General features: G+C 46.8%; 1 protein-coding gene across 1 annotated transcript in view; it reads left to right on the top strand.

Moving 5' to 3' along the window:
• The first annotated feature begins 12,786 nt into the window (after positions 1-12,786).
• LOC140389954 (SH2/SH3 adapter protein NCK1-like) overlaps positions 12,787-17,352 on the top strand; it is a 106,861-nt gene continuing 102,295 nt past the window's right edge. Inside the window, exon 1 of the mRNA XM_072474653.1 lies at positions 12,787-13,027. Within this exon, the coding sequence (XP_072330754.1) occupies positions 12,802-13,027 (226 nt within the window). The 5' untranslated portion in view covers positions 12,787-12,801. The remainder of the gene's footprint in view (positions 13,028-17,352) is intronic.

Genomic DNA, 17,352 nt, shown 5'->3' with positions numbered 1-17,352 from the left:
CCTATGTTCCCAACTTATGCACTTCAATTCCTGTCTGACAACATCGTATTTACCCTTCCCCCAATTGTAAACCTTGCCCTGTTGCACGTACCTATCCCTCTCCATTACTAAAGCGAAAGTCACAGAATTGTGGTCACTATCTCCAAAATGCTCCCCCACTAACAAATCTATCACTTGCCCTGGTTCATTACCCAGTACTAAATCCAATATTACCCCTCCTCTGGTCGGACAATCTACATACTGTGTTAGAAAAGCTTCCTGGACACACTGCACAAACACCACCCCATCCAAACTATTTGATCTAAAGAGTTTCCACTCAATATTTGGGAAGTTAAAGTCGCCCATGACTACTACCCTATGACTTCTGCACCTTTCCAAAATCTGTTTCCCAATCTGTTCCTCCACATCTCTGCTACTATTGGGGGGCCTATAGAAAACTCCTAACAAGGTGACTGCTCCTTTCCTATTTCTGACTTCAACCCATACTACCTCAATAGGGTGATACTCCTCGAACTGCCTTTCTGCAGCTGTTATACTATCTCTAATTAATAATGCCACCCCCCCACCTCTTTTACCACCCTCCCTAATCTTATTGAAACATCTATCACCAGGGACCTCCAACAACCATTTCTGCCCCTCTTCTATCCAAGTTTCCGTGATGGCCACCACATCGTAGTCCCAAGTACCGATCCATGCCTTAAGTTCACCCACCTTATTCCTGATGCTTCTTGCGTTGAAGTATACACACTTCAACCCATCTCCGTGACTGCAAGTACTCTCCTTTGTCAGTGTTCCCTTCCCCACTGCCTCACTACACGCTTTGGCATCCTGAATATCGGCTACCTTAGTTGCTGGACTACAAATCCGGTTCCCATTCCCCTGCCAAATTAGTTTAAACCCTCCCGAAGAGTACTAGAAAACCTCTCTCCCAGGATATTGGTGCCCCTCTGGTTCAGATGCAACCCGTCCAGCTTGTACAGGTCCCACCTTCCCCAGAATGCGCTCCAATTATCCAAATACCTGAAGCCCTCCCTCCTACACCATTCCTGCAGCCACGTGTTCAGCTGCACTCTCTCCCTATTCCTAGCCTCGCTATCACGTGGCACCGGCAACAAACCAGAGATGACAACTCTGTCTGTCCTGGCTTTTAACTTCCAGCCTAACTCCCTAAACTTGTTTATTACCTCCACACCCCTTTTCCTACCTATGTTGTTGGTACCAATGTGCACCACGACTTCTGGCTGCTCCCCTCCCCCTTAAGGATCCTGAAGACACGATCCGAGACATCCCTGGCCCTGGCACCCGGGAGGCAACATACCTTCCGGGAGTCTCGCTCGCGACCACAGAATCTCCTATCTATTCCCCTAACCATTGAATCTCCTACAACTATTGCTTTTCTATTCTCCCGCCTTCCCTTCTGAGCCCCAGAGCCAGACTCAGTGCCAGAGACCTGGCCGCTAGGGCCTTCCCCCGGTAGGTCATCCCCCCCCCAACAGCATCCAAAACGGTATACTTGTTTTGAAGGGGAACGGCCACGAAGGATCCCTGCACTGTCTGCCTGTTTGTTTTTTTCCCCCTGACTGTAACCCAGCTATTCTTGTCCTGTACCTTGGGTGTGGTTACCTCCTTGTAACTCTTCTCAATCACCCCCTCTGCCTCCCGGATGATCCGAAGTTCATCCAGCTTCAGCTCCAGTTCCCTAACACGGTCTTTGAGGAGCTGAAGTTGGGTGCACTTCCCGCAGGTATAGTCAGCGGGGACACCGGTGGTATCCCTCACCACCCACATCCTACAGGAGGAGCATGCAACTGGCCTAGCCTCCATCCCTTCTTACCTGACAGAATATAGCTGCCCTGTGGACTAACTAGATCTCCGCCCTTCCAGAAAAAGGTATAATTGCCAAAGAACATAATTTTGGCGGCATGATAGTACACTAGTTAGCACTGTTGCTTCACAGCTCCAGGATCCCAGGTTCGATTCCCGGCTTGGGTCACTGTCTATGCGTCTGCACGTTCTCCCCATGACTGTGTGGGTTTCCTCCGGGTGCTCCGGTTTCCTCCCACAAGTCCTGAAAGACGTTTTTGTTAGGTGAATTGGATATTCTGAATCCTCCCTCAGTGTACCCGAACAGGCGCCAGAATGTGGTGACTAGGGGATTTTCACAGTAACCTCATTGCCGTGTTGATGTAAGCCTACTTGTGACAATAATAAAGGTTATTATTATTAAGAAGAAAAGTGGGGAATTTTGCATCTTTAAAAATTATTTTGTGAAACATTGATCAGGTAACTGTTCGGAATTTGGGAAATTAACAAGGTTAACAGTGAATTTGAGTAGGAAACAAAATAACGGACAAGCAGCAAGACTAGCAATCATCTAGAGGAATAATGAGATGTGTGTTGCCCAGTAACAAGATTGCATCTAGTGAAATTGAGGTGTAAATGGCATTTTCAGAAACATTTGTTTACCGGCGATCAGTGGGGCAAATAATAACTTCTAAAGTCCATGAATTTGAAAGATGCAAACAGCCAAATCCACAGGATGGGATTTCAAAGAGACTGAACAGTAGAACTGCTAGCAGCCTCATTGGGAAAGGAGGCTAGTTCTCCCATGAGGCTGAACCAGGAAGAGACAATTTTACAGCCTTTGTCACCCAAGCAGTATTGATTGGTAACTGTTAGCTGGATTTGACCTCTAGAGTTCCTAAAATTGGATGTTGGGAAAAGGGGTATCTCAGTGAGTTCAAGCAACATGGGTCTATTTTGGGAACAAGAGGTAACTTCAGATAAAATGGTGTGTTGTGTCATTAATATACTTAATATCATAGTGTATATTAGTCTTTTTTTTAACTTTAATAAATATTCTTCATTAATTGTCTACTCAACAACTGGTCTGGTTCCTCATTGGTTTGTACATTGTTCCAAACAATTATACACCACTACAAATCAGTGTCGCAAGATATCCTTCGGTAATATCAGCGGGATTCTTTTTTTTAAAATATATTTTATTGAAAATTTTTTCCCTGAGCAACATTTTTCCCGCTTACAAAACAAGCGAAACGATAACAGTAACAAAACAGAAATTTTAAAACTTTTTAACAATAGTAATAATAGTAGTAATAATGTACAAGTAACAAAACCTCGTACTCTATTGCCCTATACTCAACTGCCTCCCCCTCCCCCCTGGGTTGCTGCTGCTGGTCATCCGTCTTCCCTCTAACGTTCCCCTAGGTAGTCGAGAATTGGCTGCCACCGCCTGGTGAACCCTTGAGCCGATCCTCTCAGGGCAAACTTTATCTGCTCCAGTTTAATAAACCCCGCCATATCGTTTACCCAGGCCGCCAGTCCGGGGGATTTCGCCTCCTTCCACATGAGTAGGATCCTGCGCCGGGCTACGAGGGACGCAAAGGCCACGACATCGGCCTCTTTCGCCTCCTGCACTCCCGGCTCTTCTGCAACTCCAAATAGAGCTAACCCCCAGCCTGGTTTGACCCGGGCCTTCACCACCTGCGAAATCACTCCCATCACTCCCTTCCAATACCCTTCCAGTGCCGGGCACGCCCAAAACATATGTGCATGGTTTGCCGGGCTCCCGCCACACCTCCCACATTTGTCCTCCACTCCAAAGAACCTGCTCAATCTTGCCCCCGTTATGTGTGCTCTATGTAGCACCTTAAATTGAATCAGGCTAAGCCTGGCGCATGAGCAAGAGGAATTTACCCTGCTTAGGGCATCCGCCCACATACCCTCCTCTATCTCCTCCCCTAATTCTTCTTCCCACTTTCTTTTTAGTTCGCCCACCGACTCCTACCCCTCTACCCTCATCTCTCTATAATTCTCTGACACCTTGCCCTCTCCGACCCACACCCCTGAAAGCACCCTGTCCTGTATCCCCTGTGTCGGGAGCCGCGGAAATTCCCTCACCTGTTGTCTAGTAAACGCCCTCACCTGCATATATCTCAAGAAATTCCCCTGGGGTAACTTAGACTTTTCCTCCAGTGCTCCCAAGCTCGCAAAAGTCCCATTTATGAATAAATCTCCCACCTTCCTAATTCCCAACTGGTACCAGCTCTGAAATCCTCCATCCATTCTTCCTGGGGCGAACCTATGGTTGTTCCTGATAGGGGACCCCACCAGGGCTCCCCGCACCCCTCTCTGTCGCCTCCACTGTCCCCATATGTTCAGTGTTGCCGCCACCACCGGGTTCGTGGTGTACTTTTTCGGTGAGAACGGTAGCGGCGCCGTCACCAGCGCCTCTAGACTCGTCCCTTTACAGGACCTTCTCTCCAGCCTTTTCCACGCCGCTCCCTCACCCTCCATCATCCATCTACGTATCATTGCCACATTGGCGGCCCAATAATAATCTCCCAAGTTCGGTAGTGCCAGTCCTCCTCTGTCCCTACTGCGCTGCAGGAACCCCCTCCTTACTCTCGGAACTTTCCCTGCCCACACAAAGCTCATAATGCTCCTATCTATTTTATTAAAAAAGGTCCTGGTGATTAAAATAGGGAGACATTGAAATACAAATAAGAACCTCGGGAGGACCATCATCTTAATTGCCTGCACCCTGCCCGCCAGCGATAAAGGCTGCATGTCCCACCTCCTAAAGTCCTCCTCCATTTGTTCTACCAGCCGTGTCAGATTAAATCTGTGCAAGGTTCCCCAGCTCCTAGCGATCTGAATCCCCAAGTATCGGAAGTTTCTTTCCACTTTCCTTAACGGTAAGCCTTCTATCTCTCTACTCTGGTCCCCTGGATGTATCACATATAATTCACTCTTCCCCATGTTTAACCTATACCCCGAAAATTCCCCGAACCTCCTCAAGAATCGCATAACCTCTATCATCCCCCCCGCTGGGTCCGACACGTATAGCAATAGGTCATCCGCGTATAACGAGACTCTGTGTTCTTCTCCCCCTCTAGTCACCCCTCTCCATTTCCTGGAGTCTCTCAACGCCATGGCCAGAGGTTCAATTGCCAGCGCAAACAACAATGGAGACAGTGGGCATCCCTGTCTTGCTCCCCTATATAATCGGAAATACTTCGATCTATGTCGACCTGTAACTACGCTTGCCGTTGGTGCCCCATAAAGTAGTCTAACCCAGCGAATAAATCCGTTCCCAAACCTCCTTAACACTTCCCATAAATGCTCCCACTCCACCCTATCAAATGCCTTCTCTGCGTCCATTGCCGCCACTATCTCTGCCTCCCCCTCCACTGAGGGCATCATTATCACCCCTAATAGCCGTCGCACGTTAACATTTAATTGTCTCCCTTTTACGAACCCTGTCTGGTCTTCGTGCACCACCCCTGGGACACAGTCCTCTATCCTCGATGCCAGCACCTTTGCTAGCAGTTTGGCGTCCACGTTCAATAGTGAAATAGGTCTATAGGACCCACACTGCATCGGATCTTTGTCCCTCTTCAAAATTAGCGATATCGTCGCCTCCGACATTGTCGGGGGTAGTGTCCCCCCTTCCCTGGCCTCATTGAACGTCCTCACCAACAACGGGGCCAACAAGTCCACATATTTTCTGTAGAATTCCACCGGGAACCCGTCTGGCCCCGGGGCCTTCCCTGCTTGCATGCTTCCCAGTCCCTTAATAACCTCGTCCACCTCAATCGGCGCCCCCAGGCCTGCCACCGCCTGCTCCTCCACTTTCGGGAACCTCAACTGATCCAGGAACTGCCGCATCCCCTCCTCTCCCTCTGGGGGCTGAGACCTATACAGTTCTTCATAAAAGGTCTTAAACACCTCATTTATCTTTCCTGCCCTTCGCACGGTGTCTCCCCTTTCATCCCATATTCCTCCTATCTCCCTCGCTGCTGCCCTCTTTCGCAGTTGGTGCGCCAACAGGCGACTAGCCTTTTCCCCATATTCATATCTCCTCCCCTGTGCCTTCCTCCACAGTACCTCCGCCTTTCTGGTGGTCAGAAGGTCAAACTCGGTCTGGAGTCGTCTCCTCTCCCTGCACAGCTCCTCCTCAGGGGTCTCTGCAAATTCCCTGTCCACCCTTAAAATCTCCCCCAGTAATCTATCCCTTTCCTTGGCCTCTGTTTTCCTTTTGTGGGCCCCAATAGAAATCAGCTCTCCTCTGACCACCGCTTTTAGTGCTTCCCAGACCACTCCCACAGGAACCTCGCCGTCGTCATTGACCTCCAGGTATCTCTCGATACACCCCCTCACTCTTGCACACACTCCCTCATCCGCCATCAGTCCCACATCTAATCGCCAGAGTGTTCTCTGCTCCCTGTCCTCTCCTACTTCCAGGTCCACCCAATGTGGGGCATGATCCGAAACCGCTATGGCTGAGTATTCAGCTTCTTCCACCCTAGAGATCAACGACCTTCCTAGAACAAAAAAATCTATCCGGGAGTACACTTTATGGACGTGGGAGAAGAAGGAATACTCCCTAGCCCTGGGTCTAAGAAATCGCCATGGATCCACTCCCCCCATTTGGTCCATAAACCCCTTAAGTACCTTGGCCGCTGCCGGCCTTCTTCCAGTCCTTGAGCTGGATCTATCTAGCCCCGGGTCCAGCACCGTATTGAAGTCCCCTCCTAAAATCAAATTTCCTGCCTCCAGATCCGGAATACGCCCCAGCATCCGTCTCATGAACCCCGCATTGTCCCAATTTGGGGCATACACATTAACCAACACGACCTCCATTCCCTCCAGCCTACCACTCACCATTACATATCTACCTCCACTATCTGCTACGATGTTCTTTTCTTCAAATGCTACCCGTTTTATCAGCGGGATTCTTAACAGTAACCATGCAAGCAATTAAGAAATTAATGGATAGAGCAAATATGTTGATATCAAACTTCAGAGAAAAGAACATCCCAAAGGACTTCAGAAAAAAATGAAGGATATGGTTAACATCTGAGATTGAGAAGGATGAGCAGTGATAATTCACTACAGTGATGGGATGTAAAATTGGTTTGATTAGAATATGTTTGAGTGCTGTGCCAGGTGGAAACCTGATTTGGAGAAATTTAAACAGGAATTATGGGAAGTTTAGACATAGATTTCGGAGACAACAACACCTTCAAGGAATTTGACGAGGAAGGCGAGCTTGAAGACGGAGCAGTTTTCATGCACCGGAAGATTGAGGGTGGGTATTTTGAGGATGTGGGTAATACTTTTAAAAGAACTGAGGGGCAGTACCTTTGAGTGAAGCATTAACAATGTCCACGAGCCTGGGAATCAGAAAGGGAAGATGGCTGGTCAGCAGTTTAACAAGACTGTGTTGTGATAACCCTCACGAGGATCACGTGGGATCGCTGATTGATCTCCCTGTGAGCTTCGTAGAATAAGAATTCACGTGTTCAACGGGCTGAGTTCCTCCCAGCTGGGGCTCGTTAGAAGGACCTTTAAATGTAGCTCCCAGACCCGGGCCAGCAGTTCCCAATAGTCCTGGGCTGGGACGTTTGTTTTGTGTGCCATGGTAGCGGCTTTACTTTCAGTTTAAAATAAACCAGTTAGGCCTTTCGCTCTGTGCCTCCTGGAATTATTACAGTTTAATTTTTTGTTTTTGCTAAATCAAAATGCTGCAGATGTTAGAAGTATGAAGGAAAAACTGAAAATATTGAAAGTGCTGCAGTAGGTCAGGCAGCTTGCATAGTAAGAACAGACTGATTTGCTTCAGCCCGCGAATATAATTGGAAGAGAAAAGAGACTGCACCCAAATCTCCACAGATGCTGACTGGCTTCCTGTGTGTTTAGAGCAGTTTTTGTTTTTATTTTATTCTGTTAACTTAAATAAGTTGAAAGCTATGATTAATGGTCACGTAGACTCGAGAGGTAATTTCACTAAAACGTTTGTTTTATCTTTCTCATCCTATGCCTATTGACACTTCTATGTCGATGAATAATCATTCCTCTCTCCTGTCGAGCCATCTGGACCTGTAAAGGCTTAATTTCCTGCAAAAACTCTCATTCAAAGTATCATGGTGCATCATTGATTTTGTCTGTATATATGTGTTTGTGGAACCCACCTCTTCACTCACCTGATGAAGGAGCTGCGCTCCGAAAGCTAGTGATTCCAAATAAACCTGTTGGACTTCAACCTGGAGTTGTAAGACTTCTTACTGTGCCCACCCCAGTCCGACGCCGGCATCTCCACATCATGACCAATAATTGAGTGACGAGATGAGATTTACAGCAGAACTCCCGGCTAACTATTTTGCAGCAAACCGTGTCTATTTACAAGTAAACAGAGTCCACTTAAATAGGACTTTATGGCAAATAGTGTACAGTTCTATTTTAAAAGAGGCTCGACAAACCCGGGCAGACAGAACTCCTGACTAAAATACAGCAACGTGTCACAGCAAAACAAAGGGTGATTTTGCTAAAGAACGGAATGAAGTCGAGAACATTTAGCTGTAACTTATTTTTAAAGTCGACCCTTAGCACATATAGCAGTGATTGGATGGGAGGTTCCCCCCGATATATCTCCATTCTGTCCAGGGTTAGAGGTGTGATGATATGGAACCACTTATTCAGTTCCTGGGCAAACATGGTCTGCTTCCTCTGCTTACTTGATGTTACAGCAGCACTGATGTGTTGAGGTTTCAGTCAGGGCAGAACCTCGCCTCCACCTGTACTTGAGTATATTGAGTTTTTAAAAAATGTATACAGCTGAGCCCCTTCGCCTCCCCCCCCCCCCCCCCCTTCCCAATAATATTGAGATAATTTAGTTTGAACATTATTTTGTCTCCTTCCTGCTCTTTGCCCACAAATTCCCCAGTATGTAGTACTGTAAAGTGCTGCTGGATAATGCAATTTGATTTTTGCCTACCGATTTTAAATTTGTTATTACATTTGACTGCAGTCATAGAATTTTACATTGGCAGGGGAACTATTTTGAGCATTTTGCCTTAACCACTTCTATTCTAAAAGCCCTTCTGGATCCTGCTTTCAATGCTATTTGTTAGGGGACCTACCTTAACAGCACTTTTCTTAAAAACAGATGCCCAATCTCTACCTCTACCATTGGCAACCAATGATTTACACCCCCAAGTTGATAACTCATTGGCCAATGGAAACAACTTGCCTGAATTTAAACTACTATTTTGTCTTGTGATTTAACATATTTAAGCATTTCAATGGCGCTGTACTGCTCTTTGAAGCTTCCTCCAATTGCTTCCCTACTTTTGTATCAAAATCCTCCGAGTAAAAGCGATGACAACGCCTAAGTGATACGTAGAAACCATGGGCTCGATTCTCCACTTCGCGACACATAAATCTCAATCGGGCGGAGAATCCTGGGTAACCCAAAAATCGAGGTTTCCACCCAACACCAATTCCGTCGCCATACTCCAGTCCCTCACTGGCAGTGATGTTGAATGTTTGTACCCCATGCTGGCGGGCCCATCCAAAACCATCATTTGCATGGACTTTAATATCATTAGCAGCTTGGGCACTTCATGCTCCACCGTTCCACGATGCTCCATACCTCTTAGGTGGAAGTCTCACGGGTGTGAATTAGTGCAGTTATTTACAAGCATGGCTGCTGAGGGGGAGCGGGAGACTCAAAAATACTCTGAAACAGCCTAAAAATTTGTCAGGCTTCCTGGGGTTGGCTGCCCAGGCCAGGGGCAGTAGCAGGGAGCAACTTGGTGCCAGGTCCATGGACTCGGGGTGTCCCTCTTGCGATTGAGGTAGCCTGGCTCAGACCACCATTGCTGCAGATCCTTTTAAATGGCCTTTGGTTCTACCGCCGGCATGGGGTCCAAACATTCAATATCACTGCCAGTGAGGGACTGGAGCATGGCGGCGGAATTGGTGTTGGGTGGAAACCTCGCAGTCCGCCTTTTAAATAGCCTTTGATTCTACTCACGGGCTTCTGGCTGTTCACTTTGCTCAGTGCTGCCTGTATCTCTTGAATGCTCAGAAGGTCTCTGGTCATCTCAGAACTCACCTAGGCTGCCCTCATACCCCAGCTGTATCATCAAGGGGATAGGCGCAGCCAAGCTCATTTGGGCACTCACCAGGCATTGATGCTCCTCCGAAGCGCTGCCCCACTGTAGAGGAAGCAGCGGATCAGCAGAGCTCACCTCAACCAGAGGATACCATGGCCTTTGGAGCCCTCCCAAGGTCTCTGCCTCTCGGGGCAGAGGCCTCAGCAGTGACCCCCACTCCACTGGATCACCAGCTGTCTCCTCCTCATGAGGCTGGCAGTGCTGTCGGCCTCTGCTTTGACCTCATAGGGAGTGTTCAGGAGGACAGGCTTGAGTCTCCTCCAGCGGTCGGCCGCCGAACCTCACTCTCAGCCTGCCAGCTCAAGATGGCGGTCCGATACTGGAATCCCTCATATTCCATGCTGTGCATAAATTTGCATGCCGTGGAACACTGAATTGCTTACTGCTTTGTTCTCCCAGGGGCAACGTAAATCAGTTGCAATTCGGCTCCAGCGGGAGAACATAGGGCACGATCTTCCCAAAAGGGAACAAAGTCCCTGAGTGAGCACATTTAGCCGCGTATTTCCTGGCACCCTCGTTGAATAAGGATCTAAACGGGGAATTTGCGCCCAAGGCTGCCCATAGCCCCGTTTTTTACAAAGGGGATCCCTGCTCGCCGGAACTCCTCATTGTAGCGAGAGATCAGGATGCCATTTTTAAATGGTGTCCCAATGTCTAAGGCCCATAAAAAAAATTCCCACCCACTCCCCAGCCCGAACGCAACATGGGAGGCTCCAGCACCCCCAACACCCACGGTGGGCAACTCTGGCCCAATCGCACACGCTCAAAAAATGCCAGCTTGGCAGTGCCACCTGGGCACAACAAATGCCAGCTGGCAGTGCCACTTGGGTACCTTGGCAGGGTCCCAGGTTGGCAGTTCCAGGCTGGCAGTGCCAGTGCACTACCCAGCCCAAAGTGCATGCAGCTGGGGGCCTCCGGTCCACTTGGAGATTCCCCCATGGGTGCCTTTCCATCTGGTCCCCGTTTGTGGGGACCTGTGCTAAACGGCACTCGCCTGAAGTCCCCAAGGATTCAATCCCAAAGCCTTCAGTGCCTTGGGAATCTGCACATTAGGGTAACACTTACTGCCTCGCTCTAATGTGCCGATGTGCCAAAAACTGACCCCGCCCATTGTGGGGGAGATTCCCCTTGCAACATCTCGCGAGATTGTGTTGAATCTCGCGAGGCATTGCGAACCGTTTAGATCCCAGGAGCACGGTCTCCTGGCTTTCACCGGCCTCGCTGCACTGCAGCAGGCCTCTTTTCCAGTACAGCGTCTCCCAGCGGGGAATCCGGCCCAACGTGTTGATGCTGGGTCAGAAATGCGTGAGGCTTGCATTCCCATTCGGGGGGTGCTATTTGTGGATCAATTCAGAACATGCTAATGGGCTAGTGCTGTGTTGGTGTGAATTCTGAGCAATTTACGGCCCAGCGGGTGTTCTAAACACTGGTGCCAAAGGAAGAGCTTGGCAGCTGGAGCCGTTTTTAAGCTCACCACTTACCACACATTCACTGAAGCCACCATGGTGGCTCACCTAAGCCTACCACTGAGGTCGGGAGGTCGAGATGGACCCACAGTTCCATGCTAGTAAAGAGTGGAAGGACATGCTCTTCCCCAGAGTGGGCTGCAGACTCAAATCTGCCCACCTGAACACTGCCTGGGAGACGGTGTCAGAGGCAGAGGCAGTCAGTGCTGCCTGTCTCACCAGGAGGAGACAGCTGCTGATGGGTGGGGGTCACTGGTGAATCCTCTGCCCTGAGAGGGAAAGAGAACCAGGGAGGATTCCAAAGGCCACAGTGCAGGTGTCCTCTGGTTGGGGTGAGCTCTGCTGATCCCCTGCTTCCTCTGCAATGGGGCAGCGTTTCTGAGGAGTACCAACATCTTGTGGCCACCTGATTGAACTTCGCCATGCCCATCCCCTAGATGATACAGCTGAGACATGAGGGTGTCCAGAGGGGCGGCCTGGGTGGACTCCGAGATGACCAGAGGCCTTCTGAGCATTTAAAGGACACAGGCAGCAGTGTGAGTAGCCAGGAGGCTGAAAGTAGCACCAAAGGGTTGCGTTTAAAAGACAGACTGCAGCAATGGCGGTCCGAACCAGGCCACCCCGATCCCGAGGGGAACACCCTGAGTCTCCTTTGCATCAAGTCACTACCCGCTATTGCCCCCAGCCTGATAGTTTTCAATAGTTTTTCAATGTTTTTTAGCCTCCCGCTCCCCCTCTGCAGCCATGGCGCCCAGTCCACATTTGTAAATGCTGGTGGTAATTCGCACCCACAAGACTTCTGCCTGAAAGGAGCGGAGCATCGTGGAAGGGCTGAGCATATTGTGTCTCACCCACTAATCAGATTTAAATGAATGCAAATGCCGTTTTTGCATGCCACCGCCGGGGTGGGATGCAAACCTCGTCATGGCCACCAACAAGGGAATGGAGCATGGCTCCTGAATTGGCGTCGGGCGCGGATCTCTACTGCCCGATTGTGGTTTGCAGTTGCGCCGGCACGAGGTGGAACATTTTGCCCATTATCTCAAAAGATTTTCCCTTTTCTATCAATTTTCATCTTAAAACTATTAAAGTTTTGTTTTGCTATCTTTTCGAGATGAGGTTCCTAATTCACAGACTACTTTTGAGTTTGAACTTCTTAAAGCTTCTATTTACAACTAAGGACATTCACACTTTTGAACTTGTTCTTTCTTTCAGCTTTGTAAAGTATGTATACAGGTTAGCTCCCTTCGTAGGAATGTTTTAAACATGGTAATCTATGTTTTTTTTTTACAGCTTTCTGCTGCAATAATAATCTCTTTCCTTTGAACTTGCAGTGCTAAGCCAACGGGAAGATGACGGAAGAGGTGATAGTGATTGCCAAGTTTGACTATGTAGCTCAGCAGGAGCAAGAGCTGGACATCAAGAAGAATGAACGATTATGGCTGTTAGACGACTCCAAGTCATGGTGGCGTGTTCGAAACTCCACAAACAGAACCGGCTTTGTACCATCAAATTATGTGGAAAGAAAAAACAGCGCGAGGAAAGCTTCTATTGTGAAGAATCTGAAGGATACCTTGGGTGAGTTTGTCATTGGTAATATATGCTTCGAGCATTGCGACAGTCAAACTAATTGTGTTTTTAAAAAAAAGTTCCTTTATGTAAACTCAACACACTAAGTATGTTTTTATTGAAAACTCTTCCTGTCAAAGAGTATGGCACCAAATTATGAATGTCAGCAGCCATAATCATGAGGGAATTGTTCCAGCACTGAATGCTGGGAGCCCGAGTCGGTATTTAAATGACTGAAATGGGCAGATGGGTGGGTGGTAATGGTGAAATATATACAATAAAAATACTGTGCCGCTAAATGTAATACTCTTGCAAACATCTGTTCCTTTTTTTAATGTTGCTTTCAGCTTTCATAAACTTAACACCTAAAAATAAGTAGGACAGAATGGCAGATGCACTAGAAATCCTCTCGTACTACAACTTAACCTCCAAATAAGTACTTTTTTTTTTGAGGAAAGATTTATGTAGACTTGTTGCAAAGTAATCAGTTCTTCTGAGTTTTAATATACCAGCCTTGATTATGTGCATTATTTAAAAAGGAGCTTTCAGATCAACATTTATCAACATTTGAAGATGTTGAGCTGCACAATCATGTTTACCTGTGTGTCGCTACTTCTTTTCATAATGCCCACAAAGCAGATTGAACTTAATGTACATTTTTGCCTATTAATAGACTAAATTGATAGCATATATTACAGCCTTTATTTCCAAACGCAGGCAAATTGCCAATTTCTGCCAAAGCGCAGCTAATCATGGATATATTTTCCAAATTAACAAAGAACATTAAATTGTGCAACGGAAAATAATTGATTTTGGAAAAATGGGAATAGAATTTCAACACCAACTAGGTATTGTAAATCTCAAAGGTTTTCACTAATACATTCAGAATCATCTGTAGTCTATGTGGAATTAATCCTAAAACTATAATTTTGCTTATATTTGTACTTTGATGCACATTCTTGCAGATCGTTGCTGACAAATAGCGCAGGAAAATAGTATGGCCAGTTTTAGGAATCAGTGGTGGAGTGTTTACAATAGGGGATAGCTGAGCAAATTTGACTATGTTGTTCATCCGTGCAAATATGATTGAGTTGCAGTGGTAACCGTTCGGCATGTTCTTACTGTGAAAAAAACGACAAAACCAAAATAATGCTCAGCAAAAAAATGACTCCGCGAATATTGCTCAGCACATCCAGAGAACACCGACTGTAGACTAGTGCATATTTTCACTTCCGTTTGCCTCCGGGTCCACGGCCATTTGAGGAATTGCTCCCAGATGTGTATGTGATCTATTCTAATTGATCCTGCTGTTCTACCCACTATTGACCACACAGCCGATTCAAAATTATGTAGGACTTGGTTAGTTTAGGATTTTTAAACCAGCAGTGGGCAATCTTGTTGTTTGTGACATGGGCATCATGGGTTGGTTTCCAAATCTTTAAAAACTGAATTCAAATTTCTCAACAACGAAGGTGAGATTTGTGTTATATTACACTTTGTGGTAATATGTCGTTACTCTTTGCCTCGTATTCCAGAATGGTCTGACAGTGTGATGATCAAGAAACCACCGATCTTTAACTTGAAGCAAAACTGATTTATTGAATAACGATTAAATTAAAAAGAGTTTGCGCACTCTACTGAGCTGTAACGATTAATGAAACTATAATCTATGATTAACTATTTACTAATGAATGCCACGTGCTACTTTTCTCTAACCTAAATTAGTCCTAGAGTTGTGATCGATCTCTCTCCTCTGCTAACACTACCCAAGATTCCCTGAGCTTTGATATTTATACTGGGAACTGGAGGTGCCCTCTAGTGTTTGAATTACACTGAGATGTAATAATTAACCCTTTAGTATTAGGCCTATATACATATTATTACAATTTGTAATAATCTCTATATTATTAGTCCAGGCTTATGGAATACTAATCCAGCAACATAGTGCATTGGTTATCATACCCCTTAGTACTGATGTATTCTTATTAAAAGCCCATTTACTGGACTGCGCTGTATAATTTTGCTGCCTCCCGTACTGGCTGTATTTGGCTTTGGTGAAATTTATGATTCCCTAGGCTGTGGGAATTTTCCTCTCTTTCAACTGTTACTTATTTTAATTGTACTAACAGAAAAGCTGTTTCAGCCAGTCATAACAAGAGAAAAAAAGGATATTGGGAGAGTGACCAGAGGTTTAGTCAAAGTAAGTTTTAAAAAAAAAAAAGTGGTTTCAAAATGAGAAGTGAGTGTTGCGACACAGATGGAGTGAGAGAGTTGCAGAGCATGGGATTGAAAGGGCTGACAGGCAGTGGAGCAAATGGAAGGGAGAATGAGGAAATGACCCAGAGTCAAGAGGAATGAAACGATCCCAGGAGAGCTGTAGGTTTGAAGAACGTAAGAGTTAGAGACTTGGTGAGACCCGGGAAGTTTGATCACTGGGAGGAAATTTAACAAATTGGAAACTTTCGAGTCAGCAAGGAGTTTGGTTAAGCTGAAGTATACAGTGTGTGGAGGATGGGAAGTAACCGGGAGAGCATTGGAATAGGGGAGGCAGTGACGTAGTGGTATTGTCACTGGACCAGTAATCCAGAGACCCAGAATCATGCTCCAGGGACCTGGGTTCAAATCCCACCCATGGCAGATAGTGAAATTTGAATTCAATAAAAATCTGGAATTAAAAGCCATGGAACCATTGTCGAGTGTCATAAAAGCCCATCTGGTTCACTAATATCCTTTAGGGAAGGAAATCTGCTGTCCTTACCTGGTCTGGCCTACATGTGACTTCAGATCCACAGCAACATGGTTGACTCTTAAATTTAAAAAAAATAAATGTAGAATACCCAATTCATTTTTCCAATTAAGGGGCAATTTAGCCTGGCCAATCCACCTACCCTGCACATCTTTGGGTTGTGGGGGTGAAACCCACGCAAACACGGGGAGAATGTGCAAACTCCACACGGACAGTGACCCAGAGCTGGGATCGAACCTGGGACCTCGGCGCCGTGAGGCTGCAGTGCTAACCACTGCACCACCGTGCAGCCCGTTGACTCTTAAAAATGTTGGCCCATTCAGCGAAGCTCACATTCCATGAACAAATTTTGTAAAAAGTTGAGTCTGAAAATGACAAGAGTACCAACATATTGGATGGGCTGAGGCTGGGACAGAAGAAGGCAATTTTATAGTGAAAATAGGCTGTTGTGATGCAGAACGTATGGAAACACAACTTCAGGTGCAAAGATTGAGAAAAGTCTGTGATAATGGCCAGGGAGAGAGATGGAATTTGTGGCGAGTTGTTGCCGATTTTGATGAGTGGAATACTATCCCACCAGTGTCACTAACAACGGTTGCCAATTCTGCATCGGAGACGCCAATAATATTGCCCTTCTTATATTGAGTGGTATTGCTTTTCAGAGTCGCCAGGTATCAGATGATACCACCACAAGGTTCAAACGGATATTGATCAAAGACCCAACAGCCAGTCAGTTAGTTCAAGTTCAATAATGGTTTATTTACACACAAGATTAACTCATACATGAAACATAAAACCCTACAAGCTAAATTACACCAAACACTACAACAACCTGTACTTAACTTTCAGGCACCCGGCTTTGGCAGAGGAACAAGGCCTTTGTTCGGATCTGGAGTGGCTGGGTCTGGAGAAGTAACTTCGGTTCTGCTGGGCTCAGCCGTCTGGTAGCGATCGTTGATCTTGAACTTGCTTCTGGTCATGGTGCTGCAGTTGGCTTCAGGTATAGGACAGGCTGATGTGCCAGGGCCAAATGAGATCAAACACATGGCAGTGTCTCTCTTTATCCTTTGGGGTTTCGCGCTCTTTGGGGCGGTCCAATAATTCGGCAGGCTTCGATCACTGCCTTCGATTTGAGCCAATAAAGGGGCGGGTGCCTTAAGAGCTGGGCGTATCCTGAGCGGTCATTGACCTTTCTGTTTGGGCTTCCTGCGTGAAGGGAGTGGCGCCAATGGGTCTGGAATTGTATCTGATACCTGAGTACCAGTCCTTTGTCCTGGGGAAATGGGTCATTCGAATGCAAATCGGCTAGGGGTTTCGATACGGTCTGGTTCTCTGTTAGCAAATATACATTTAGGCTCTGGATTTGCCTGAATCCTGTATTGGCCATATTTCCCTTGAGTCTTTGCAAGTATCCATGTTTACTTTGTAAGTGGCCATCCCAGATGGCTACAGTCCATCCTCTTGATCCTAAACGTGAAGCGTGGTGGATCACAGTACTGATCCTTCATCTGTTCTTTGGGGTGCCAGGTACCCTTGGTCAGGGACAGGTTCTATACTACTCTGTCCTATGTATTGGAGCATTTACCTA

Source organism: Scyliorhinus torazame, chromosome 14 (genome assembly GCF_047496885.1).
Source record: "Scyliorhinus torazame isolate Kashiwa2021f chromosome 14, sScyTor2.1, whole genome shotgun sequence".
In the NCBI taxonomy this organism is placed as follows: Eukaryota; Metazoa; Chordata; class Chondrichthyes; order Carcharhiniformes; family Scyliorhinidae; genus Scyliorhinus; species Scyliorhinus torazame.
Note: the sequence above shows the minus strand (reverse complement) of the source record. Positions and strands in the feature narration are given on the sequence as shown.